Genomic DNA, 26,653 nt, shown 5'->3' on the forward strand with positions numbered 1-26,653 from the left:
TTAGACGAAGAACATGAGCAAGCAAGCTTCATTGCTCTACCAACACAAGCGTACGTTGTCGAAACTGAGTTTGAGTCCGAAACTGGAGCTGAATCAGAAATCGAGTCAGAAAGAAGCAATGGATTCATATCCGTTTCTAAAGGGTCAAAAACATTGTAAGTTCCCTGGTCACTGGTACTCAAGTAGATGAATTACAAAACTTAATTGAATATTTATTAAGAAAATTAGCTAAGTCTAATATTCGGGTCAAGTCACTCCAAAAGGAGATTGAATCCCTTAAGGAAGAGACTAACCCAAGCTCTTTGACTGAACAAGTTCAAGATGGAACCTCAACTCAAGTCCAACAACTTGAATGAGAGAATTCCAACTTAAAAAGTCAAGTCAAGGAACTTAGGGGCTCATTGGAATGGTTTAATTTGGGTTCCAAGAATCTTAATTTGATCTTTAGAAAACAAAGAGTCGTATATAATCGATCCGGACTTGGATATAAGGGAAAACATAAATTTAAATCTTACTTATCCTTAGTAAATCAACCAAATAGAAAATTAGTCCAAGCATGGGTCCCCAAGAGTAACTTGGTTAATCAAGTTGGACTTGATCAATATTGGGTCTCCAAGGATAAAATCTATTACCTTGATAGACCTTATTGAGGCTATGATCTGGGGAAGCCAATAAAAAGACTATTTTCATTATTAAATAGACTTGTTTGATGTTTGATTTACTACTTTTTCCTTATACATGCTTAGATTAAGATAGAAAATGACTTAGGCTTGACTGACACTTGTTTAGTTAGATCAAGGATTCTCAGAAAGAAATTTAAATATTTAATTTCTTTAAAAGACTTTGTCTAGAAGTAGCTTTTGTTCTAATATCTAAGGCCTAGTGTCTCGCCACAGCCTGGAAGTCAATTATTGAAATAAATATTTAATTGATTAACTCTTAAACCTTAGTCTAACTCATGTGTAAATCAATCCTTAGATTTGAATCTAAATTGAAGATAAAATTAATCATCTTACAAAACAGATAAGGTTCCCTTATTGGCAATCTAGAAGAAGGGCGAGATGGACTTAGGTTCAACATTAGTTAATTAAAACTTAAACTTAACTTAATCAATGAAAATGTAATTCAAATTAATCAAACTTAACATAAACTTAATCAAACTTAACCTAAATTAAACTAAAACATAATTAAATCTTAAATATTTTTAAAAGTTAATTAAATTTTCAATCATAATTAATTTTTAAATTTTAATTTCAAAATCTTTAATATTTTCAAATGTTAATTAATTTTTAAATCATAATTAATTTTGAAAGTTTAATTACAAAATCTTGATTAAAAATTTTAAAACTCAAATTTAATTATTCAAACTTAAATTTTCTTATTCAAACTTAAATTGTCAAGCTCAAGTTAAATTATTCAAACTTATTCAAATTTAAATATTTTAAAATTAAAACATAATTATCTTACAATTCAAATTCAAACTTAAATTTTTTTTCAAAATCAAAATTAACTTAACTCCATCTCATACAAACTCGTTTGATAACTTAGAAAGAGTGAGATGAAAAATCAAGAAAATAAATGATTATTTTAAATACATTCTTAATTTCATATGCTTGGACTCTAAGATTTCCAAACTTAAATAAGTTACCTAAATTTATTTTTTTTGGCATTAATCAAGGGAGAGAAAAAGGGAGTTAAGTTAAATATTTTTATTTTCAAATGTCAAAGTATTTTTTAAAAGGAAGTTAAATTTTTCTTTAGTCTAACTATTTTTGAAAGTTTAACTATTTTTGAAAAATAACCTTAAATATTTTTTTTGAAAAGGAAAGTTTAAATAGTTTTGTTCTAGAAAAATAAGTTTTTGAAAAGGTTTTTTTTTAACTAAGTTTTTATGAAATCTTTCCAAAAGCTTAAATAAATTTTTTTTGGAATCTTTTACTTAACTAAGTTTTTCAAAAAGCTAAGTACTTAACTAAGTTTGTTTGAAAATTTTTAAAAGCTAAGTACTTGACAAAGTGTTTTTTAAATCTAAGAATTTAGTAAAGTTTTTAAGGAAAAAGTTAATTTTTTTCTTCAAAACTAGTCTGTTTGAAATTGTTTTTAACTCTCCCCTTTCAAAAGTTTTTCAAAGCAAATTCTACTATCTCAAAAGTAGAATTTATTTTAAAGTATTTGAAAAACTAAAATGTTGAAATTAAGTATTTTTTTTCTTCCTAAATTATTTTTTGATATATGTCAAAGGGGAAGAGAATATTCAAACGTACAGGGGGAGAGAAAGTTAAGGGATTAAGGGGGAGATAATAAGTTAATTATTTTCTTTATTAATGAATCTCTTAACTTTTGCTATATGTTGCACTTTTACTATATGTTGCTATATGTTTGCACTTTTGCTATATGTTGCTATATGTTTTACTTAACTTTTGAATCAAGTTGTCATAATCAAAAAGGAGAAGATTGTTGGTGCAGGGAGCACCAGACGATCAAACTTGAGTTTTGATAATAGCAAAGAGTTTAAAAGTTAAGATGTCATGCGATCTAACAAGTGTGACTTAGCTTGCAGGAAAGTCCTAAGTGCTCTTAGACAAAAATTCTAGTGGATTCTAGACAGGTGGAAAACCTTAAGGGGAGGTAACCCTAGATCTTAGGAGAGGTAACCCTAAGTTGTGGAAAGTCCTAGCTGTAGTTAAGCAACAAAATCCTGGTCCTAGGGACTGGGCAAAGTCTTGGCAGGTTAAGGACGTCAGGTGAAATCTTAGGATCACAGATTCTAGGTGGAAGTCCTAGGGGTTACGGACACCAGACGGAAGACTGGATGGGTCAAGGATCGGACGTCCAACGGAAAAGTCCTGAAGTCTCGGATGCTAACCAAAATTTCAGTCGATCTGGAGGACTAGTCTAAAAAAGGTAATTTCTCCTGAGAGGAGTAGGTGAGGACGCCTTCCCCGTTGAGGGAATAATAGGCGTCGGTTCAACCTAGGATTTCTAAAAATTTGAAAGTCAAAACTGAATAGTCCGAAGACTGTCAAGTAGTTCTATTATTCACATTTTATTGTACTAACTTTGTCTTGTAGGGTATGTTTTATATTTTAGACTAACATACCTTGCAGGGAGTGAAAAACACAAAATAAGCTCAGATGAACAATGCTCAAGGCACCTCCAGAGAGGTTGGAGGCGCCTCGTGCACCTTGGCTAAAGGTTTGTGCGGAGAGGTGGGGAGGCACCTTCTGTGTGCCTGAAGGCACCTTGGAGCTAGGATAGAAGGCGCCTTCCATAACTTGAAGGTACCTTTATTGGTGCAATATCCCCTGAGTCAAGGTTGACCAGGATAACTAAGCTTGAGTTGGCTCAAGCTTGAGTCTTGATATTTGGTTTCGATGTTTGACAATATATGGAGATTGCAGGTGAAATCGTCCGATTGGGGAGATTGTTGGTGCAATTTTCCTCTGGTCAAGATTTGATCAGTTTGATGTGAAAAAGAGTTAAGTAGGTTAAAGTTGACCAGATACTTGACTGGAAAAATCCTATCTGGAGGTTAGGCAAGGGGAAGTCCTGGTGAGTGAAGCCAGGTGAAAGACCTAGTGAGTGAAGCTAGGCAGTTAGAAAATCCTAATGAGTGAAGCCAGGTGAAAGACCTAATGAGTGAAGATAGGCAGGTAAAAGTCCTGGTGAGTAAAGCTAGGCAGTGGAAAAATCCTAGTGAGTGAAACTAGGTGAAAGTCCTAGTGAGTGAAACTAGGCAGATGGAAAATCCTAATGAGTGGAGTTAAATGAAAGTCCTGGTGAGTGAAGTCAGGCAATGGGAAAATCCTAGTGAGTGAAGCTAGGTGAAAGTCCTGGTGAGTGAAGCCAGATAGATGGAAAATCCTAGTAAGTGAAGCTAGGTGAAAGTCCTGGTGAGTGAAGTCAGGTAGATGGAAAGTCCTAGTGAGTGAAGCTAGACAGATGGAAAGACCTGGTGAGTGAAGCCAGGCACGTGGAAATCTAGGTGGGTCAAGGTTGACCGGACACCTAGTGTTGGGAAGTCCAAGTAGGTCAAAGGTGTGACCAGATACTTGTCACAAGGAAATCCAGATGGGTTAAGGATGACTAGACATCTAGTGGAAGGAAGTCCAAGAGGATCATGGAGGACCGGACACTTGACATAAGACGGTAAGTCCAAGTGGGTAAAGGTTTACCAAACACTTGGCACGAGGAGAAAAGTTCAAGTAAGTCAAAGGATTGACCAGACACTTGATGAAGAAGTCCCAGCAGATCAAGGTTGACCAAATGCTAGGCATGAAGAAGTCCCAACAGGTCACAGTTGACCGGATGTTGGGTTTGGGAAACTTGGACTTGAGTTAAGCAAGTCAAAGGGAGGTCAATCGATCAACCGATCGATTGAACCGTAGTCCAATCGATCATCCAATCGATTGGAGGTGTACTGCGAGTGAAGACTCGCCCAATCAATCTCTCGATCAATTAGGAATCAATGTCATGAGTGCATAAGGGTCCCTAATCGATCAGCCAATGATTGGGCATTGCCAATCGATTAGGCGATCGATTGGGGCTGGATTTTTCGTGCGCACGCGAGAAAGCTGAATCGATCGGTCGATCAATTCGGGCCTTTTCCAGCAGAGCATAGAGGCGCTCTGAATCGATCACCCAATCAATTCAAGTCTCCCCAATTGATTGATCGATTGGGATATGATCGTTGCACAGGATGTAGATTTTGGATAGCTGAGATCGCTGGGATATGATGTGGCAATCGATTGGGAGAATGCCCAATCGATTAGGAGCCCTATAAATGTAGATATAAAGGCGATGATGAGTTCAAATGCGAAAATGCTTCTCCCGATTCTTCTCCACCAAGCTCACGACTTTTCCGCCAGTTCTTGGAAGCTCTTGGGGACATGTGTTGCTGCACTTCCAAGGTTCAAGAGGCATTTACAAGCTACAAGAGTTCAAGCAAGAAGGTTTTTCATTTGTATTATCTTGTATTTACCCTACAAATCGACCCTAACAACCTTCAGATGGATAAACAGCGCAGACTGCAGAGCTTATCGATACCGAGAAGATGGGGATAAGTTGCAAAGCTTGAGGCACCTTCAATGGGGTTGAAGGTGCCTTCAATAGCCAATAAAAGGCTAGTTCGAGCAAAGGGCTGAGAACAAATGATTTTCATAATCTTTCACCTGTGTACTGCTCTAAAGACGATCCGACGAAGCCGTAACGTGACTCCAACAAACTAATGCTCAGAATTTCTCATTCTTAGTTGTTGGTATAATTTTAATTATTGCAGTTAAATAAGTATACTTGTAATTCTCTGATTTATTAGTAAATTATCCAAATTAAACACTCAATGAGTATGGGCCTTGGAGTAGGAGTCGTCACAAACTCCGAACTAAATAAAATCAACTTGTGTCCTTGTTTTCTTTACTTATTCTTATTCCGCTGTGTTTATCTCCGATTGTGTTTATGAAAAGTGAAAAAGTCATGAGTGTTATTCAACCCCGCCCCCCCCCCCCCCCTCTCTAGCACGTCTCGATCCTACACTTGGTTCAAGATATGGTCTATATTTCAATTTCCACTAGGCTAACTACACTACATCTAGCCTAAAAAATAATTCTTTATCCTATAGATTCAAATTACTCAAACACGTATCTAAGAAGACTATCCTTTTGACATGTTTTACTTTGGTCAAAGACTTACGGGTAATAATCCTGATAAAAAGTTGCAGAGTATATGTCTCCTTTAAAAAAGGAGTCATGAATCCTTTGTGGACTATTCAAATACTTTCGGACATTTTGACTTATACCTAATTATCTCGTAACTACATCCCCTAGGGAATGTATAACAAATATGTCAATATATAAGCCTCCAAGACCGAGATGATTTAAATACCTCAAGTTTAAGAAAACTTACACTCGAACTACAATGATATCTTCATTGACATATGAACCACATGAAATCTCATAACATGTCACATCTAATGAACTAGTTACTCTTAACTAATATCCACATATTAATTCTCAACATCCCAAATTTCCATCTAGCGAGAAGCAGCTGCTTGGTTAAACCAAGAGTACAACATGCGCTAGTCTCACAGAATTGGCGATATCCAGTCTTATCAATTCATCGACTAGGGAAGATTTTAATATGTACACAATTACACATGATGATATACCCATTAATTATAATTTAATCATAATTTTTCTTATGTTATGCATTGTATTATGAACTTTATTAATTGAGTTTAAGATCAAATCACATACATATCAAATTTATACTCAAATAGTAAATTTTATTTATTAAATAAATAATACAATATCTAAGACGATCGTCTTAGGACACTCTCAAATATAACACAAATAAACTTTCTTTTATTTTTTAAAATCCTTCCAACAGTACTCAAAATGATTAAAAACTTTCTAAATATTATGATACTGATTTGTGAAGAACATCACCACTGTGGTGTTAGTCAAACCAGCACCAAAGTGACTTTTTATTAGTAAATTTTTATTTTTTTTTATTATTTTTATTAATAAAATTAACTTTTGTTATTATTTTTATTTTATTAAAAATAGGGAAAAAATGTTTTAAATATTTTATTAACCTTCTTTTTATATTTATATTTTTTAAATTAGAGTTTTAAAATTAAAAATAAAAATAAATAAATTTAGAGGATTATTTATTAAAATTTAAATGGTATTTAATTTAATTCAATTTAGAAGGAATGAGAAAAGAGGAAAGAGAAGTTGCATGCATGTAAAAGAGAGAGAAAAAATTACATGCATGCAAAAGGTTAAATTATAATTTGGTATGACTTTTGGGAATAATGAAATATTGGTACGTTTTTAGGAATTCTAAAACTTCTTGTGCGCCCTTTGAAAATTTGCCGAATCACATTTATACCTTAGTGAATATCTTTACACTCAGGGGGCGTTTGGTTTAGGGTAATAAGAGTGGGGAATGGGAATGGGAATCATTGATTCCCATTGTTAATGTTTGGATTATAGGAATAGGAATACAAATAAGGGAATGAATCCTTGAAATTGGGTAATGACTCATTCCCATGTACCTCCCCTTCAATGAGCCATTACCCTATTTTCATCAATCAAAATATTCCCTTATTCCAAAAATACCCTTGACTTAAAACTAAAATTTTCTCTATTAATATCAAATATCAAAATTTATTTATTTATTTTTTCTTTTATATCACTTATCTCTCCTTATTCTCTCTCATTACATTTTTCTCTCTCATCATTGTTTCTCTCTCATCATTTTATCACACACTTTCTCTCTCCTTAATCTCTCCTATCACACTCTCTTTCCTCTTTTTTTCTCATTACACTTTCTCTCTCATCATACTTTCTCTCTCCTCAATCTCTTCCATCGCACTCTCTTCCTTCTTTTGTTCCTTATCACACTTTCTCTCTCCTCAATCTCTCCCATCACACTCTTTTTTCTCATCACACTTTCTCTCTCATCATACTTTCTCTCTCCTCAATCTCTCTTATCACACTTCCTCCTTTTTTCCTCAACACACTTTCTCTCTCCTCAATCTCTCTTATCACACTTACTTCTTTTTTCCTCAACACACTTTCTCTCTCATCATACTTTCTCTCTCCTCAATCTCTTCCATCATATTCACCGTTCTTTTTTCTCTCACCATACTTTCTCTCTCCTCAATCTCTCTCCTCATTTTTTCTCACTATATTTTCTCTCTCTTCATCCTCTCCTATCATACTTTCTCTCACATCATATTTTCTCTCATCATGCTCTCTCTAATCACACTCTTTTTTTTCATTTTCTCTCATCACACTTTCTCTCTCATCATTCTTTCTTATCACACTTTCTCTCTCATAATACTTTCTCTCTCATCATTCTCTTTCATCATATTTTTCTCTCACATTCATCTTTCTCTCACATCTAATTTTTTCTCTTATTTTCCTTTAAGGGTAAAAAAGGAAACTTTGATTTATTCCGATAGAAGATATACAACTAACCAAACATTGCTTTTAAGAGTGATATCCATGCTCATACCTATTCCCATTCCACAATACAATGATTCCCATTCCGATTCCTATTCCTAGGAAAGAACCAAACGCCCCCTCAATATTCATATATATATTGTATAATCACATTATTAAGATTTTCTCATCAGAGCATCTATAGTGGTGGAAGCTCTCTAAGAGCTCTCTCTCAATGTCATATCAGTATCATATTAAAAGTAAACAAATCGTTATATATTTCTCCGTTATAAACAAAATCTATTAACAACTCCTTTATGATTCCATACTTTTTTAAAAACCTCACTCTTTTATTAATTTTATTTTTTAAACAAAAAATAAAAAAAATTATGCAAAATAAAAATACAAAACTAAAGAGTAGGCCCTTAAACAGAGAGTCACTCCCTGTCGAAAATGAAGGAGCTCCCTCCCCCACTATGAGAGGGAGCTCCCTCACCTATGCCACCATCAACCATGGGAGCTCCTAAGTGGATGCTCTCAACCAACCTATATCGCACAAAAGAAAGTGCACTTGTAATTTTATATTATTTAAAATTATTTAATAAGATAATTAATTCAAATTAAGTCTAAAATAAATTAAACAATAAAAATAATTATTTAAATTTAGTTTGATATAGTTTCTTTATAAGCTTCAATTTGATTTGGCATGAGCTCTCAAATTTAATTATTCAAATTTTTATATTTTTAAATTTATTTAATTGGTTAATGAATTTGATATTAAAAATTTGTAGAGTTTTTTATTTATTCATACTTTTAATATAAACTTTATTAATGAATATATTTTTTACAATCAATTCATAATCTGTATTTATGAATATTAACTAGTAAATGCATTCATTTAGCTTATTAAATTATTTATTTAATTAACATTTTATATATTAAATAAATATAAATAATTTTTTATTAAGCCGAATATTAACCTTACACTTTAATTCATTTACAAGCAACCTAATCTTGAGCTAAATTTTATGGTGTTCAAACTTGTTTGATAAGATAATAGAGTTAAATCAAGCTAAGCCTAAAATTAATCAAGTTATTGAAATAGTTATGATTTTTTTTATGAGTTTGGGCTAGGTTCAAATTTAATTTGAGCTTAATTCATTTAAATGTTATCAAGCTAGTTTAAATTTATTTGATTGTTTAAAAATTTTATGATTTTAAACTTATTTGATTGATTATTAAGTTTGATAATATAAATTTGTTTGTTCATTTTATTACAAGAAAATACTTATTCAACAACACTCAATATACAATAATTTTATGCCAAAATCATTATTTTTTATTTTTTTACAATGGTTTGTCTTTGAGTTTTTTTTAATCAAAGACAACAATTTTTCACAAATCCTTGTCTTTGAGCATTTTTTGGGGCTACAATAACCGTTTTAAAAAATTGTTGTCTATTTGGGCTTTTTTAGATGGCTACGACAACGATTTTTTAAAATCATTGTCTATTTATGTTTTTTTTAGAGCTATGACAAACTATTGTCTATTTGCACTTTTTTTTTTTTTGAGGCTACAACAATGGATTTTGAAAACTGTTGTCCTTTTGTAAAAACTTAATATCTCTATTTTGTTCCCACGCCAAGTATCTCAAGTGAATTTCATCTCTTCCAGGCCGTCCAGATTTCATCTCTTCCAGGCCAACCTTGGACGCCACCAGCGACCCCTTGTCCTCTCTTCCTCCACCAAGTCTGACAGCTCCACATCCTTCCTCACCGTTGACGGTTGTTTATCTCCTCTTCATACCTCTCCTCAAGCCTCCACCACATCCCTTCCTCATCACCTCTTCCTCATGCCAACATAAGGAAACACCTGACGCCAAGCTTCCAATGTCACCTTCCATCCATCCTTTTTCTCTATTTCTGGCCATCTCTTCTCTCCAGGTTAGAAGAAAGAAATCCGGCCACTTTATCTCCACCTCCTCTTCTAATTAGAAGAGGAGATCCAACCACTTCATCATCCAACAATCCCCTCTCTTGTTTGGGTGAGAAGAGGAGAGTTCCATTCATCTCCTTCACTTCCGGACAACAACTATTCCCCTCTTCGGGTTAGAAGAGGAGGGCAGCCCTCTCCCGATGATTCTGACATTAGCCCCTCTGCAAGCGCCTACAACCGTCATCCACTCGCGAGTTTGGGTCAATCTCTTCGTGTGTGGTTTATGTTTCTTGTTGTGTTGTTTACTTAAGTGTTGATTGTTCATTTGTGTGTTCATGCTTGTATTGAATTGATCTTCCATGATTAATTTGCACACACTTTGGTTAATTTGATTTATAACAACAATGTGTTCGACAAAATATTTCTTTCCTTAGTTAGACTTTAATTGTTGCAACTAGTTTAGTTTAATTACGTGCAATGATTTTCTTATTGAATTTAATTAGGATGTTTATTCTTGTTCTTAATTTTGGAGAAATTATGTTAGATTAGATTATGTTTTGTTCCATGTCAAGTTCATGTCATGCTTACTTTATGTTTTTGTAAATTTTCTTGCAATTGTAGTCTAGGGTAGATTAGAGTTTGATGACTTACATTGTCTTTCATTTATTAGAATTAGATTTCATTACATATATTTTCATTTCTTAGTTTTAGAACTGAAATCCAAACCCCTCATTTAAGCATAAAAAATCTTGCGCGATAAGATTGGATCCTAGGGTTATCATATTCTATTTTTATTAAGCATTTAATTTAGTCAATAAAACACTCATATGCCAACTATTATTGATGTATGAAGGAGCTTATTGGGATAAATACTATCCCTGCTATAAAAGAAGTCAACATTTTTAAAGATGATGTTGTCATCTAATTTCTGAATCCCAAAGGTAAACCAAGATAGAAATTGATTAAGTTAATGATTTCATGTATCATATAACAAAATTATACATTGTGTTATACCCTCTGTAGATTGAGCATTAGTCCGTAGGTTACCTTGTTCCTTGTTTAGTTGTTGTTTTACACTTCCATTTTTATATATTTTGATAGCTCTTATACTAGTTTCAAAACCATATGATTAATGATATTTCTTAATGGGCTTTCAAAACAAGTAGTCAAGCATATAACTCTTCTTTTATGGGAAGCTCTTATCATGTTTAACTATATTGATACTATTACTGTCCTTGAATGTTTGCAATCAATAAATATATTTAGGTTTTTACACATTGTGTTAGCAATTTTGAAATTTTTTGTTCAATGATGTGAGTGAATCTAATTGAGTTACCTCCTCTATAATGTAACTACATTGCAATGCTCATCTTCAAGTTACTGGACCACTTCTTTAAGAAGTTTTTCAAAGTAATGGTTTGGTCAAGGGGTGTAACCTTATTAGGAAAGAGAAGATTAGTTATATTCTCAATGTCAAAATAGAGTAATCATCTAACTACTTATTGATGGATTTTTTTTAGAGCTTGCTAAGCCATTGATTTTATTAATTTTTATGGCAACTTTTTTGTTTGTTTTAATTGTAGCCAAAATTAAGCTTGTTATTAAAGATGTCCATTTGGATATGCCACTTGAAAATTTATACATGCCTTATTCATGAAAATTATTGTCAATTACAAAACTAAATGATGTTGCATGCTAGGACAAACACTTCTTTCTTATAGAAAAATGTACCTCAGGTTTGTCAAACTTATTGATCACCGTCTTTTATATAGCAATAGAGCTAAATTAACTTGCACCTTAGTTCAATCCTAGTTTTATTCAAGGAATTCCATGTAAAATCTTAATAAATTCTAGAGGAAATGAGATGATAATGATTTGTATGGATGATTATAGGGAGTAGCAATTACATGCTATGTGGCACTATATTCGAACCTCAGGAGTGTAACTGGAAAGTACTTCAATGATTGTAATGAGGAGGATATGAGTAACCGCACTCAATGACTAAGAACTAACAAGAAAGCTTTGGGATTTAAGTGAAAAGATTGTTAAAGTTAATGAGTAAAGAACATTCAAGGCAAGAGGATAAGTAGCATCTACCAAGATCCTTTAAATTCATGCAATAAGATATAGTCAAAAGAAGTAGTTTTAAATATCTTCTAATTAAAATTTCTTTGTGAGTAATTATGTTTGTTATAGAAGTCTAAGGATGATAATTTATATGCTTATCTGTGTTGTTTATTTAATAATATACTGTTGATTGAAATATATTTGGTTTTCATTCATCTTCTATTTGTCTTTGGTATTAAAAGATAATAGTTGAAAATTGTTACAAAACTATTATCTATCGCGCTCAAGATAATAGTTTTTAAACGTTGTGAAACTATAGTCTTTGGTATTAAAAGACAATAGTTTAAAATTCTGTTGAGCGCACTTTTAACAACAATGTCAATTATAACAGTTTTTAAATGACAAATACAATGGATTTTATCCATTGTATATTGCAATTTTTGTAGTGTTTTAAAAAAAATATTGTTTATTTATCATATTGATAAGAGTTTTATTAATTGAAGCAAAAGGTGAAGTCGTCACTTTAGCGACCACTCCAAGGCAATCTCATACTCTTTGTAAGAGGTGAATCACAGGGAGCATTTGACCTAGCATAGCGGCTCTTTGCATGGGGAAGATCAGACATCCAGTAAGGTATTTTGCACTCGCTGAAAATTGACCCCAAGACCTATGTATTAAAACAATCACCCATGCAGGTACCAACTGTATCAACCTGTGGGATTAAGTTTTATTAATAAACATAGTTCACAAACTTTGTTCGTAAATATTATTCACAAACAGTTCATAAATTTTGTTCATGAACATTAACGATCCTAACACATATGCGTTCTGTTCATTTAGTTTAATGAGTTATTCAAATCTACTCATTTAATTGACTTTGTGTTTATTCAAAGAACATATACAAACTTTTATCAAATCGAATATCAAATTTGCTCATGAACGTAGGGCTATAAATGAGCCAAACCTAGCCAAGCTTTGTAGTGTTCAAGCTTATATGATAAGCTTGTTTGCTCATTTTAAAAATTTCATTGTTTATTTAATATATAGATAAGAGTTTTATTGATGAACATGATTTAAAAATATTGTTCATGAATATTGTTGATGAAGTCCCCTCGGGTGGGTCTAGTAACTAGCGCATGAGGTGTTGCCACAATGAGGTCTGGGGTTCGAATCTCGGCAAAGCCGAGGTAAATACCTCTCTTATGTGCTAGTCACTATTCCAAAGGCTAGTAGCCGTCCGTGATTTACCTCCTCCGTGTTGGCCTTGGGACGGGTTGGCGGGGGTTTGCTTCCCTTATGTGCTAGTCATTATTCCAAAGGCTAGTAGCCGCCCGTGATTTACCTCCTCCGTATTGATCTTGAGACGGGTTGACAGGGGCGCTAGAAGCGAGCGTATTCACTTTTTGCCGGAATGAATATTATTGATGAATATTAAATAGCTTAACACATATACATTTAAATTTGTTCATTTATTTAAGTTAATGTATTATTTTAACTTATTCATTTAATCGATGTTATATATCAAAATCGAACGGATATGAATAAATTCTTACTAAATAAAACATTAAATTTGCTCGATTCATTTATATCCCTGCGTGAACATTTGATTTATCGGCAGCGGCTATGTTCCTGTCTGCTTATCATTCCTTGAAGTCTAATCTGTGTTTTGTCTCTCTCCCACATGCGAGGGCACATCAGCCACTTCCACATTGGTTGCGAGCTTATCTGTTGCTGCGCCATTTGCTATTTCAGGATTCTCATAGCGCTCCACTTCCAAGATTTGCAATCTTTATCCTTGGTAAATTTGCTCTCGTTGTGTTTCTATATTTCCCAGACCCATCCGAATGGGCAAGTATATCTTTCCTTATCTGCTTCTGCACAAGACACTTCTTCCCAAATTGGTCGATTTCTTCCTTGATCTGCGTTGTGCTCATTTGAATAGAAATTTTGCTTCCTTCTCCGTTGTGGTTTCCATTAATCTCTGTCTCCTCATCGCTTCCCTCTCCTGCAAAGAAGAAGGTGAACGGCGGCCTCGCCGCACCCGGCTTCATTATGTCCGCCATATACTCCGGCGGCAAACCTGATGCAAGCTCTTGTATTCGATCGCCACACAAATTTCCCTCTGTTAACTGATTAGTTTTGATGGTTCTTCCTATTGCTGTTGCTATTGTTATTGCTATTTCTATTGCTATTGCTATTGCTATTGCGTCGCAAACCATCAAAATATAGCATATGTTTAAAAATTTAATCCGACACTTATTTATTTATTATTAATAAAAAATTAAATAAAAAAATTTAAGTCCATCAAAATCAATATAAAAAATCTCCAAGTTGTATCCCCATCCCTCGAGCCTTCACCACAGCCGTTGAGCACAACGGCTGACGTCAAACTATTTTTCTTTCACGGCGGGACCCATCGTAACGCAGCCGTTTCTTTCACAGTGGCGGCGTATCCACCTGTCAATCAGGCAACGCTTGCTAAATTTGGAAATGACGAACTTTACTTATGAGTTCACTGAACGGTGCAATAGTCTACTCCGCCGGGCCCCACGAGACTATGACGGCGACAAGCAACGGCAGCAGCCGGGCACGGATGCACCTGCGGAGGCTGCGCCTGCATCTACAACTGCAAGTGCATTGATACAGTAGGAGGGCTCCACGGGCTATCCGGCTGGTACTGGCTGAGACGTTGCCACCTAATTAGCCTGAGGTCGAATCCGGTGAGCGTGTGCTCTGGGGCGAAGTTCCCGTGTATCAGATGTCTGATCGATGTCGTGATTTACATCGAAGTGACGGGACGTTCGGAATGAGCGTTATCATCATTGCCACGCAAGTAGGAGGAGGGATGCATCTTCACCGGGTTACCAAATCCGGCCACTATCGCAGCGCACGCTACGACATCGGGGAAGCAACGGACCCAGCCAGCTCACCAACAAATGATACAAGTAGTAGCCACGTTAAATCCGCCCTGCGCATGGTCTGCTCTTCATCCGTGTCTATTCGCATGGCGAACTCGGCGGTTTCTTCCCGCGGCCGAAGAGCGCTCGTCGTCGAGGACAATGCCATCATGCGGGTGAGTACTCGATAAATTATCTTTCCCGTTCTATAAAGGACTTGTTCGATCGGTGGTGGATGCAGCTGGTGGTGCGTAAGCTGATGAAGGAGCAAGGGATAGTATTGGAGGAGGCGGAGAACGGGAAGGTGGCGGTGGAATCGGTCAAGGAAGGCAAGTCCTACGACCTCATCCTCATGGACAGGGAAATGTCGGTCATGGATGGCCATGAGGTATACCATGCATGCATCTGTTCTATTCTCCTCCTTTCTACTCTTTTTGATCACTAGATCTGGTTACAGGCCACAAAGCAGCTACGACTACTGGGAGTGAAAACCCCCATCGTGGCTCTCTCGTCGGACAGCCAGCAGTGCGATAGGGACTTGTTTCTTAGAGCCGGCGCCGACGAATTCGTTGAGAAGGTACATATATGATGGATCATGCATATTTCATGGTCATTTGATCGAGTAGTTAATTATATTAATTAAAGAGGGAATATTTTAGCTGCCGTTCTCTTGGTTTGCAATTGCAGCCCCTGACAAAGGATAAATTGGCTGGGATCCTTTCCAAGTACGGTCTTCAATGAGTACATGCTCGCATGCTACACCTTGCTTCTCTTCTATATCAGTAATGACGTTTTCATCGTCCATTGAACACACCCTCAAGTTTCCTTTATATCAGCCTCTAGTTTCTCATTATTAGATCTTTCAGTGTCTATGTTATGGAATGTCTCTGTTGTTGGAAGTCGGTCAAGATCAAACTTCTAAGTGTCTCTTGGGTACGTCATAATTGATAATATAGACAGTCAAACAAATTAGCAGTGTCAGATGCACAGACACGTGGCAGACCAAAAAAAACTTCGGAGCTAAATGTAGCCGTATATAAATATAAGAAAATATGGCTTCTTCTTAAATGCAGCAAGACAATTGTATAAATGCAATTCCAAAATTGGAAATGTACAACTGCTCAAGCAAGAGTCTGGTGTAAGGAGAAGGAGAACTTTAACCGCCACTCTACTTTCTCACGGGAAACGTGAACGTCTTGCCTATTATTGTACCTATGTGCGGTTTATATATTATCCTTCTCTGTAGATTCCAGGTAAAGGAAGCAGTTTGATCGGGGAGTTAATCATATTGGATACAATTACGAATATGCTTTGCGGGTTTGGCACGAAGAAATCCTTGGAGACATGGAGAAACATGAATCTACCACAAAATTATATATACCTTTCAGGTAAAATAGTTCATGTTAATTTACGTCACTTTATCAGACTAAACACCTGCTCATATAAAATTAAAATTTCATTATATGTATTTATAGTTACATAATATAATTATATGATTTACAAATAGTTTGTATCTAAATAATATTTCCAACTACGCTAAGAGCATCCATAATGACTAGGAATATTTTTCTAAGTATTTGTGCTCCCACTTCCATATCATTCTTCAAATATCTCAACTTTCATAATGAAAAACTCCACCAATCAAATATTTATGAGTCCGAACCATCAAATATTCACTCTTAAATATCCTCAATTCACAATCAAATATCTCACCAACCAAATATTTATTTTTTATTTTTTATTTTTTATTTTTTTTAATTTAATTAAATTAAAAAAATTAAAAAAACTAAAAACAATGACAGCCCACCATTTTGGTGGGCCCCATAAGATTTAATTAAATTATAAAAAATCAAAAACAATGACAACCCACCATTTTGGTGGGCCCCATAAGATTTAATTAAATTAAAAAAAATCAAAAACAACATCAGCCCATCATTTTGGTGGCCCCACAAGAAGAAAATCACCCTACACACAATCACCTCTCAAATACTCTCCCATAATGAGAGATATTTAGAGAAATATCTCCTCTAAATATCTCAAATATAATGATGGATTTAGATTATGGAATGTTAGGACACTTGTACTATCAAAAGTTCAGAATATTTTCAGGTATGTTTTAAGGCTCTCATTTTATTTTTAAAAATGTTTGGATCCATTCATAAAATCATTGTGAAACATAGCTAGTTCCGTCAATTTGGATTGGGCTTATTAGATTGGTCTATTCCGTCAAACAATTTAAATAGATTGGGTTAAAATTTTATTAATCTATTTAAAAGCGGGTTGAGACGGGTCAACCAATCTGGCCCGCGGTGGGCTTAGGTTGACCTGTAGTTTGAGGAAACGCTAAAGCAGTCGCTCGTGTACCTTGAACCGTCGTTAAAGCCCCTTGGCGCTTCTCTCTTATTTATCATAGCTAAGAGCACACTTGCTACTCTTTTGTAATGCATTTATATAATTGGGACTACTAGATTAATTTATAATTATCTTTATGATAGACTTTCTTAACTTGTATTTACTAAGTCATATGTGCTAAATTCATTTTGCTTCATGAATATTTTTTCTTAAATGGATGAGCAACCTATAGATTAATCCAAGCCACTGTTGAATTTTTATTTTTTTTTATTTTTTGATAAATCCACGAATTGATCCATCTAATCCGCAACCAACCATAGTTAAATTGGAGATATGATGGGTCAATCCTACTTATCCCATCAAATGGTCAGTCCACCGTAAGTTGCCCGTCCAGCACAAGTCACCTCGTTCTGTCATTAATCGACCTGTCTGACCGCTCTAAAACGTGGCTCACAAATTTTCTCGTTGTACTTTGTTACGATGGCGGAGCCATGTATATATAGGTCTATTCGAGCTGTAGTCCGGGGTCCAACGGCGATAAGAAGGGAAAAAATTGAATTTATTGTAAAAGAAAGGAAAAAAAAAAAAAAAGCAGGCTCGCCCTGAGTGATGACATCAGCATCCAGGCTCATGACCCACAGCGTAGGTAGATTATCGGGGTGGGCTCCGCTATTGCTTTGTTAATTCTTCTTGCAATTAAAAAAATAAATAATGAGTTGGTTTTTTTTTTCCAATAAAGAATTTGCATGTGTGACGGACAGGTGATAATTGATAACGAATAAAGTATAATATATATTTGTTAATAACTAATATACTATTCAGATTTTTCTCAATTTTAATTGAGTTATCCGGTTTAAAACTCAGAATCTTTTACATTCTGTTCGTTCCGAATGGTTATATCAGAATTTTTTTATTATGAAATTCTTTTGCCCATATGTACTACAATTACGTATCGAGAAATCGACATTGAAACTCGATCGATTCACTTGACTTATTCAAGTAGGATCAGACCTGTCTCAATGGAAGTGGGCTCTCTGAATGCTTCGCAGCAAGGCGGCGAAGGATGATACAGTGCCCGCCACCGCGAGCACGACCCCGAACAATATGAGCCCGGCATTGAACGCGACGGCGGGTCGCGAGACTCGCGCCCAGCAGATCCTGAGGTAGAAGGCGCAGGGAAAGACGACGCTTATGGCGACGCTCACGAGGGAGCCGGTGAGGCTGAGGACGTGCTCGAAGTAGGGGACGGCGAGGGCGAGAGCGAGGACGAGGAGGAGCAACACGGACCCGACGCCGCCGCGGATTAGAGTGCGGGTCCGCCAGCCCATTCTCAGGGGCAGCCGCTGCTCCAGCTGGATGGCGAAGGGGGCGAACTCGAGCGCGTACTTGGTCATCGGCGTCAGCACAGTGGCCCAGAGAGCCACTTTCGTCGCGACGATGCGCGGCGGCAGGCTCAGCGTGATTTGGGAGCTCACAGCCGGCCCGAACAGCCACGCCCCCATGAACGCTAGCGCCGTGTAGAGCGTCGACACGATGGCGAAACTAGTCACGGACACCTGATTGATTCATCGTTTCATTTGAGAGGACAATTTTAATGACATAATTATTAAATAATGAGGTGGAATACGATATAATATTATCCTGATCAAAATTCAGCCGTCAGGGATTAATAAAGATTTTATCCGAAGGAATTGGACGGCTATCAAGAAACAGTCTCGTCCAATGGGAATTAAAGCTGTGTCTTTACCTTGGTGAACTTGGACGGGTCCTTCATGGCGGTGTAGATATTTGGGAAGACAATGTGCCCGGCGAAGCTGAACACATACAACCCCGAGATCCCCGGAATCCTCTCCGCCCTCAGTGCCGGAATCTCATGGCTGCCCTGCACCCCGCCGAAAACCGCCACCCAGGCAACCGTCGCAAAGATAAGCAGCGACATGAGGATCCCCCCGAAGGAGAGGAACGATATGGAGGACAGATCCCGCAGCCACAGCGTGGGCAGCGCCACCAGCACCGCCATCACCGTCAGCATCTGCTCCGTCGACAGATGGAGCCACGGCAACCGCGCGTGGACGACGCCACCCAGAACCAGCGGCAGGTTGTCGCTCAGGGAGATGGTGTAGGACACCAGCGCGAAGAAGATCTCGAGGTATATGAAGGTGGAGGCCACGATCCTTCCTTTGGACCCGAACGCCCGCTCGCCGATGTCTTGGTAAGTCTTGGAGCCGGCGTCTTCGTCGAGGCACTTCCCGATGATGTGCGCCGTGTACGCGCACATGACGCCGAGGCCGATGAGCAACAACACCGAGCTCCATCCCCCGTTCTCGAGTGCGTAGGGAGTCGATAGCTGGCCAAGCCCTGAACCAGGAGAATTGATCACCACATCCACAGGCAATCAAAATCTCGAAATTTAAGCACAGAGGCCTCGGTAATTAATGCATGCGTACCTATAAGCATGCCGATCATGTTGATGACAGAATGCGCGAACGAGCTGGTGGCCTTGCCATGCTGCTCACTCTGCAGCCTGAAGGATTCGTCTTCTCCGCACTTGCAGGGACAAAGCTTGCTCTCGGCCTCCACGCAGCTCGCACAGATCGAAGCCTTCGCTGCCTGTGCGCCGTGGACTGTCTCACTCACTACCTGATTCCGGTGACGCTTCGTCTCAAATAATGAACACCAGCAGCGGATAATCCTGGCTGCTACCGTATCCGACATGATCCGAGTAGGATTTTATTAATGAAGGAACTCGATCGTGGTGGTTAGAGAAAGTGAGAAGGATCTGTGGTGAATTTATAAGGTTGTGTTCTGTTGTGGGGGCAAAAGAGAAGATGCGATGGACAAGTTGAGGAGATGCTTACAGAATTAGTGAGAACTAGACATGCAATTTGATACACGATGGTCGGCAAATTGAAGAACGATTAAACCTGCCAGAGATATGGAGCGGGCATCCATTGCTGTCTGTTGAGAACATTTTGCTCTGTATTTGCTTTAGATTCTTTATTTGGAATAGTGAATCGAAAAGGCACTTCAACATTGCTTCAATAAATTATTCTGTGATTCACGGAGGATGTCAATTGAATCATAGATGATCCTGTCTAAAAGTTAGGTTGGACAGAGGCTGCCCGAGTTGTCGCCGATGTTGACGTAAAGTCCTCGAAACGCCTGGTTGATCTGGCCCCTACCAGAAAGGTTCTCACGAGCGGGTGACGAGGGGTGATGACAAGGATGTCGACGCGAGGGTTCTGCGCACACTCAGACAAGCCGCTTCTACGTTAGAGACCAAGAATCAGGGAAAAAGTCCCCGGATCAGGCTCTCCGATACTCAAGTCAGGTACTTTTTCTCCAGAAGAACAGTGAAAGGACGAAAAGTAAAAGACGAGTGCCAAATGACGAGTGAGCGTACTTGCGTAGAGACAAAGCCTCCCTTTTTATATGATAGTGGATGCTTCTGGAGTTTGACGGGTGTCAGGGAATGTCGGGTGTCAGGATTTGTCTGGCGGTGAATGACACGTGACATCTTTCTATATGTCTGAGGAGGAATCAGAAGACAACAAGCCACGGACCGTTAGCATATTCCCTGACAGGTGGTGATTATTCTCTGACCGGTTGTTACGATTCTCTGGCTTGATTATCGTGTAGTGCTTCTCCGCTCTGGTTTGTTAACCTTAGACTGGGTCTTTGTACCTGTAAATCCTGACCTGTAGGCCCGTAAATCCTGACTTGTAGGCCCACACCTGCATTCACTGGCGCAATTCCCCGTTTGTATTTGTTGTCCCGCGAATCCAAATCTGTACGTCCCGCCTTGCATTTGTCATTCAGTCTATCTTGGTGAATCCATACTTGTGCCTATGACTCTCTGGCTTGATTGTCGTGTAGTGCTTGTTCGCCTCGATCTGCCAACCTTCGACTGGGTTCTTGTACCTGCAAATCCTGACCTGTATGTCTTCAGTCCATGTATCCTGCTCTACGAATCTTGGTTTGTATATCCCGACATATACGTCTTGTCCATGTATCCTATTCTGTACATCCGTAAGTCCTGACCTGTAATCCTTGGCTTGCATATTCCGACCTGTACGCTCTGGTCCGGCTATCCGGTTCCGCCAGTTCATAAATCCTACCTTATAATCCTTGGCTTGCATATTCCGACCTGTACGCTTTGGTCCGGCTATCCTGCTCCGCAAGTCTATAAATTTTGCCATGTAATCCTTGGCTGGCATATTCCGCCATGTACACTTTGGTCCGGCTATCCAGCTCCGCAAGTCTATAAATCTTGCCCTGTAATCCTTGGCTTGCATATTCTGACCGGTACGCTTTGGTCCGGCTATCCTATTCCACAAGTCTATAAATCCTGCCCTGTAATCCTTGGCTAGCTTGTATATTCCGACCTGTACGCTTTGATCCGACTATCTTGTTCCGCAAGTCCATAAATCCTGACCTGTACTCTTCGGCTTGCATATTCTGACTTGTACGCTTTGGTCCGGCTATCTTATTCCGCAAGTCCATAAGTCCTGACCTGTAGGTCTTACCTTACAAAAAAATGTGGAACCGCCACATCAACGGCCTTGTAGGTCTTACCTTACAAGTTCCTACTTGACATGTAGGCCTATTTCCGGAAGGCCACTTATGCTCGACCAGGACCATCCTATGACCTGGCCTTTTGAACCCCACATAGGCCGGACTTTTGACCTCCATGTAGGCCGGACTTTTGACCATCATGTAGGCTTGACTTCTGACCGTCACGTGAACTTGACTTTTGATCGCCTCATGGGCTTGACTTCTGACCACCCTGTGAACTTGACTTCCGACCACATCCGCTATCCAATCTTACTATCATGCGCCGTATCAATAGATAATTGTAAAGATGGCTTGTTTGGCAGCACTACAACAAAGGGAAGAGATATGTCCACTTTGGGGTTGATTTGGTCTCTGTTTTTAATGGACCAAAGGAATCCTATTTCGTTTCCAAATTGCTGGGATGCTCATGTATCCATGAAGCATCAAATTAACTATAGCGTGCGTGCATGTAACAATTCTAAGCAAATCTTTCTGCGTTTTAGTAAAGAAATTAATGTACTCGTTAATTGGTATCCTTGCTCGGGAAGCTTAAGGAAACAACCGCCACCCACGAATTTGATTCCTGTAACATCTATACATAACAAGCATCTCCAGTAATGGATTGATCACTGTCAGAAACTTGAAAGAGGAGGAAGATGGCCAGATTCAATTGGCATGAGGATGAAAGGAAGATGAAAAAGCAGCCACGGAGCCATTAGATGCACCTCCCAAAGAGGAATCGCAAGATTTGAATGATGTCATATTATATTCCGGCGGAATCCAATGCCTTGGCATGTAGAGCTAAGAATTAGGAGAAGAATCTTCTACAAAATATGTCGCCAAGCACATTTCATATTCACTTTTCTTTTCTGTTTCTATGAATTTTCGTGGTGATACGGCACCAATTAACGTGATATCATATTGTTCTTTCCTAGAGGAAACATTAATGTGAAATGAACTTTCATACAATTCAATCGTGTTAATGCTCCTTAATAGTTGCACGATGTAATTAATTTGGAATTTAACTTCAATCGTTAGATTGAGCCGAATCAATTTAAAGTAATTCTTTAAGGGTGAATTGTTGTAGTTTTTTTAGAATCTTTATTCCTATGTTGTTAAAAAAATGAAATCCTATTCTATTCAACTTCACAAGATACATATTTTCAATGCATAAGAATGGTCCAAGTGAATTGGGTTATATAGCTTGCACTAGTTAAGAGGACCAGATAGATTACCTATGTATTTAATCGTAAATTTAAACTAGATATCATATTATTTTTCTTGAATGATGATAAATTTGGCCTGATTTTGGGAACTAAATTTGTAATTGAGTGAAAAAAGTAATCAAGAGACGTTCTTGGATCAACCTATATCATTAGTAGACCTGGAAGCAATGAATGCATGGGGAAAGAGATTTGTCATGAGATGGCTGTTTGTGTTTGTATTACCATTAGCTCAATTGTAGTTGTGATGTAATTTTATTGTCTTAGTCACCTTCCTTATCCAAGTCATTGTAGGATACGTAAGGGTGTAAGTTGCATGTGGGATGATGTTTGAGTGATTGGGCTCATTGTAGGAAAAATGATATTTGGAGAGTTTTGAAAATCTATGGAGAGAAGTTTTGGTTAAACCTTTAAATGATAATTAATTTCTTTTAAACAAAACATGTGAGTGAAGATCTTACATTGAGAGAAATGGCTTGTAACGCTTAATTTAGCTAAGATTCTAATTCAATGGAAACTAAATTCAAAGCACAACTTAAACATATTCAAGCATCAATCTCCAAAATATTTGTTTCTATTGGGATTCAATCTTTGATCTTTTTGTTTATTTTCTTAAGTGTTTTATCACCCTATCACATCTATAGGGACTTTTAGTTCTTTGTTTGGTGTTTTTCATTCCTTGGACATTTATTTACCTTGCACATGTTTATTTGTTTACGTACTGTTTATTTGTTTAGGTATTGCATATTTAATCATGTTGGTGATATAGAGGTGTCAAACGGGGCGAGCCGATATGTCAAAAACTCATGTGGACCGACCCATTGCCTAGTGGGTAGGAAAATTCTTAATCCAATCCAACCAAATGGATTGCAGGTTTGGAGCCCGTCTACTAGCCACCAAAAATAAATTAAAAATTTGAAAATTTTAAGTTTAGTTATAATAGATCAATTCATGAGCTCATTGTTCTAAACACATGACTCGATCTAAGCTCGCCATGAGTCTGCCCGTCTGGACCCATAACCTGTGTGGGTGGGCTCGATTAGGTCCAATTTTTAAATAAATTGATAAAATTTTAATTCAATTTATTTAAATTATTTAGTGGGATGGATGAATAATATTGGTATGTTTTTTTCTTGATAATGCATGTTTAGATTTTTTAATATTTAATGTTCTATATTTATCATATCATAGGGGCAAGTTTCCTTAACCAGAAAAACCTATACAACAATTTTTATACTTATAGCATGAGGTTTGGTTTGTAATATCAGGTATATTATAAATTAAAAATAGGAAATTCTACTGGGGCATGCCATACAAAAAATGTACGATCGAGACGTTAGATTATATCATCAAGCATGTGATGACTCAGGTTGTTGATATCTAATGAGATTATTATAATTTTATATTAGAAAACACTTAGGTCAAAAAGGGTATTTTTTATCATTGTTTTATTTGATTTATTGATGGTGAATTTTTTTCCTTATAGTCAAAAGTGATTATGTTCGAATTCCCCTCTTAATTCATCCCTAGTTTATATGAAATGAAGTAAATTATGAGATTAATTTATAATCGATCGTCAAATGATTAGAGAATGAAAGAAATTTTTTTCTCTAAATTTTACGTCGTCACTTATTTTATTAGAGGATGATTACGTTCGATTACTAGAGTAAATTTTACGTCGTCAAATGATTAGAGGATGGGAGATTACGTTTGATTACCTTTCTTTAATCGACGGGCTATTCTGACATGATAAAATTATTTTTTTGATTATTTTTTAATTTTTTTTATTGAGCATGAGCAACGTATCATATATGAGTCAAATTTTATACAATTATAATGATGGCTAAACTTTTTGTAGTTGACATTTATACCTGGCATTTCATGACTATAATCATCGTTACATGCATGTGTGATATATCAACATGATATATATCATTTAGGTGTCATGTTAGGTCGAACATGATATGACTCATCATGAGCCTTGCCAATTTTAAATGGGTCGAATTATTTATAAGAAAATTTTCAATTTTTTTTGTATTTTTGAAAAATAATTTAAAATTTTAAAACCAGTTCAAAAATACTCACAGAATAGTTTGTTTATTCAAAATATATGATATTTTAATCATTTTATTTTTTTAATGTTAAAATTATTCCATCTCTTTGTCCCTGTTTAAGCCCCTTTAATTATATTTGTCCTACTAAACACGCGTGCTCTTTCTCCCTGTTTAAGTCCCTTTAATTATATTTGCCCTGCTAAACACATGCTGCTCACTCTGCAGCCTGAAGGATTCGTCTTCCGCACTTGCAGGGACAAAGCTTGCTCTCGGCCTCCACGCAGCTCGCACAGATCGAAGCCTTCGCTGCCTGTGCGCCGTGGACTGTCTCACTCACTACCTGATTCCGGTGACGCTTCGTCTCAAATAATGAACACCAGCAGCGGATAATCCTGGCTGCTACCGTATCCGACATGATCCGAGTAGGATTTTATTAATGAAGGAACTCGATCGTGGTGGTTAGAGAAAGTGAGAAGGATCTGTGGTGAATTTATAAGGTTGTGTTCTGTTGTGGGGGCAAAAGAGAAGATGCGATGGACAAGTTGAGGAGATGCTTACAGAATTAGTGAGAACTAGACATGCAATTTGATACACGATGGTCGGCAAATTGAAGAACGATTAAACCTGCCAGAGATATGGAGCGGGCATCCATTGCTGTCTGTTGAGAACATTTTGCTCTGTATTTGCTTTAGATTCTTTATTTGGAATAGTGAATCGAAAAGGCACTTCAACATTGCTTCAATAAATTATTCTGTGATTCACGGAGGATGTCAATTGAATCATAGATGATCCTGTCTAAAAGTTAAGTTGGACAGAGGCTGCCCGAGTTGTCGCCGATGTTGACGGAAAGTCCTCGAAACGCCTGGTTGATCTGGCCCCTACCAGAAAGGTTCTCACGAGCGGGTGACGAGGGGTGATGACAAGGATGTCGACGCGAGGGTTCTGCGCACACTCAGACAAGCCGCTTCTACGTTAGAGACCAAGAATCAGGGAAAAAGTCCCCGGATCAGGCTCTCCGATACTCAAGTCAGGTACTTTTTCTCCAGAAGAACAGTGAAAGGACGAAAAGTAAAAGACGAGTGCCAAATGACGAGTGAGCGTACTTGCGTAGAGACAAAGCCTCCCTTTTTATATGATAGTGGATGCTTCTGGAGTTTGACGGGTGTCAGGGAATGTCGGGTGTCAGGATTTGTCTGGCGGTGAATGACACGTGACATCTTTCTATATGTCTGAGGAGGAATCAGAAGACAACAAGCCACGGACCGTTAGCATATTCCCTGACGGTGGTGATTATTCTCGACCGGTTGTTACGATTCTCTGGCTTGATTATCGTGTAGTCTTCTCGCTCTGGTTTGTTAACCTTAGACTGGGTCTTTGTACCTGTAAATCCTGACCAGAGGCCCGTAAATCCGACTTGTAGGCCCACACCGCATTCATGGCGCAATTCCCGTTTGTATTTGTTGTCCCGCGAATCCAAATCAGACGTCCCGCCTTGCATTTGTCATTCGGTCTATCTTGGTGAATCCATACTTGTGCCTATGACTCTCTGGCTTGATTGTCGTGTAGTGCTTGTTCGCCTCGATCCGCCAACCTTCGATTGGGTTCTTGTACCGCAAATCCTG

General features: G+C 37.5%; 2 protein-coding genes across 2 annotated transcripts; one reads left to right on the forward strand and one right to left on the reverse strand.

Moving 5' to 3' along the window:
* The first annotated feature begins 14,441 nt into the window (after positions 1 to 14,441).
* LOC122026549 (two-component system protein A-like) lies at positions 14,442 to 15,589 on the forward strand. Its single transcript, XM_042585287.1, has 5 exons — positions 14,442 to 14,596; positions 14,742 to 15,024; positions 15,090 to 15,236; positions 15,306 to 15,425; positions 15,536 to 15,589. Exons 1-5 carry the CDS (start codon positions 14,442 to 14,444, stop codon positions 15,587 to 15,589), a joined length of 759 nt encoding a protein of 252 aa, XP_042441221.1.
* A 2,488-nt stretch (positions 15,590 to 18,077) lies between these two features.
* On the reverse strand, positions 18,078 to 20,270 carry LOC122027500 (amino acid transporter AVT1H-like). Its single transcript, XM_042586495.1, has 3 exons — positions 19,648 to 20,270; positions 18,948 to 19,558; positions 18,078 to 18,756 (listed from the first exon to the last, which is right to left on the reverse strand). The coding sequence occupies exons 1-3, from the start codon at positions 19,913 to 19,915 to the stop codon at positions 18,217 to 18,219; spliced, it is 1,419 nt and encodes a 472-aa protein (XP_042442429.1). The 5' UTR covers positions 19,916 to 20,270; the 3' UTR covers positions 18,078 to 18,216.
* Positions 20,271 to 26,653: the final 6,383 nt, after the last annotated feature.

Source organism: Zingiber officinale, chromosome 10A (genome assembly GCF_018446385.1).
Source record: "Zingiber officinale cultivar Zhangliang chromosome 10A, Zo_v1.1, whole genome shotgun sequence".
Lineage (NCBI taxonomy): Eukaryota > Viridiplantae > Streptophyta > Magnoliopsida > Zingiberales > Zingiberaceae > Zingiber > Zingiber officinale.

Bases quoted from the DNA above. Each gene is read 5' to 3' on its own strand.
- LOC122026549 (XM_042585287.1), top strand. From the start codon at position 14,442: ATGACGAACTTTACTTATGAGTTCACTGAACGGTGCAATAGTCTACTC. The intron at 14,597-14,741 runs GTAGGAGGGCTC...TTTACATCGAAG, and splicing joins ACTGCAAGTGCATTGATACA to TGACGGGACGTTCGGAATGA. The intron at 15,025-15,089 runs GTGAGTACTCGA...TGGTGGATGCAG, and splicing joins AGGACAATGCCATCATGCGG to CTGGTGGTGCGTAAGCTGAT.
- LOC122027500 (XM_042586495.1), bottom strand. From the start codon at position 19,915: ATGTCGGATACGGTAGCAGCCAGGATTATCCGCTGCTGGTGTTCATTA. The intron at 19,559-19,647 runs GTACGCATGCAT...CTCCTGGTTCAG, and splicing joins CATGATCGGCATGCTTATAG to GGCTTGGCCAGCTATCGACT. The intron at 18,757-18,947 runs GTAAAGACACAG...TGAATCAATCAG, and splicing joins ACCCGTCCAAGTTCACCAAG to GTGTCCGTGACTAGTTTCGC.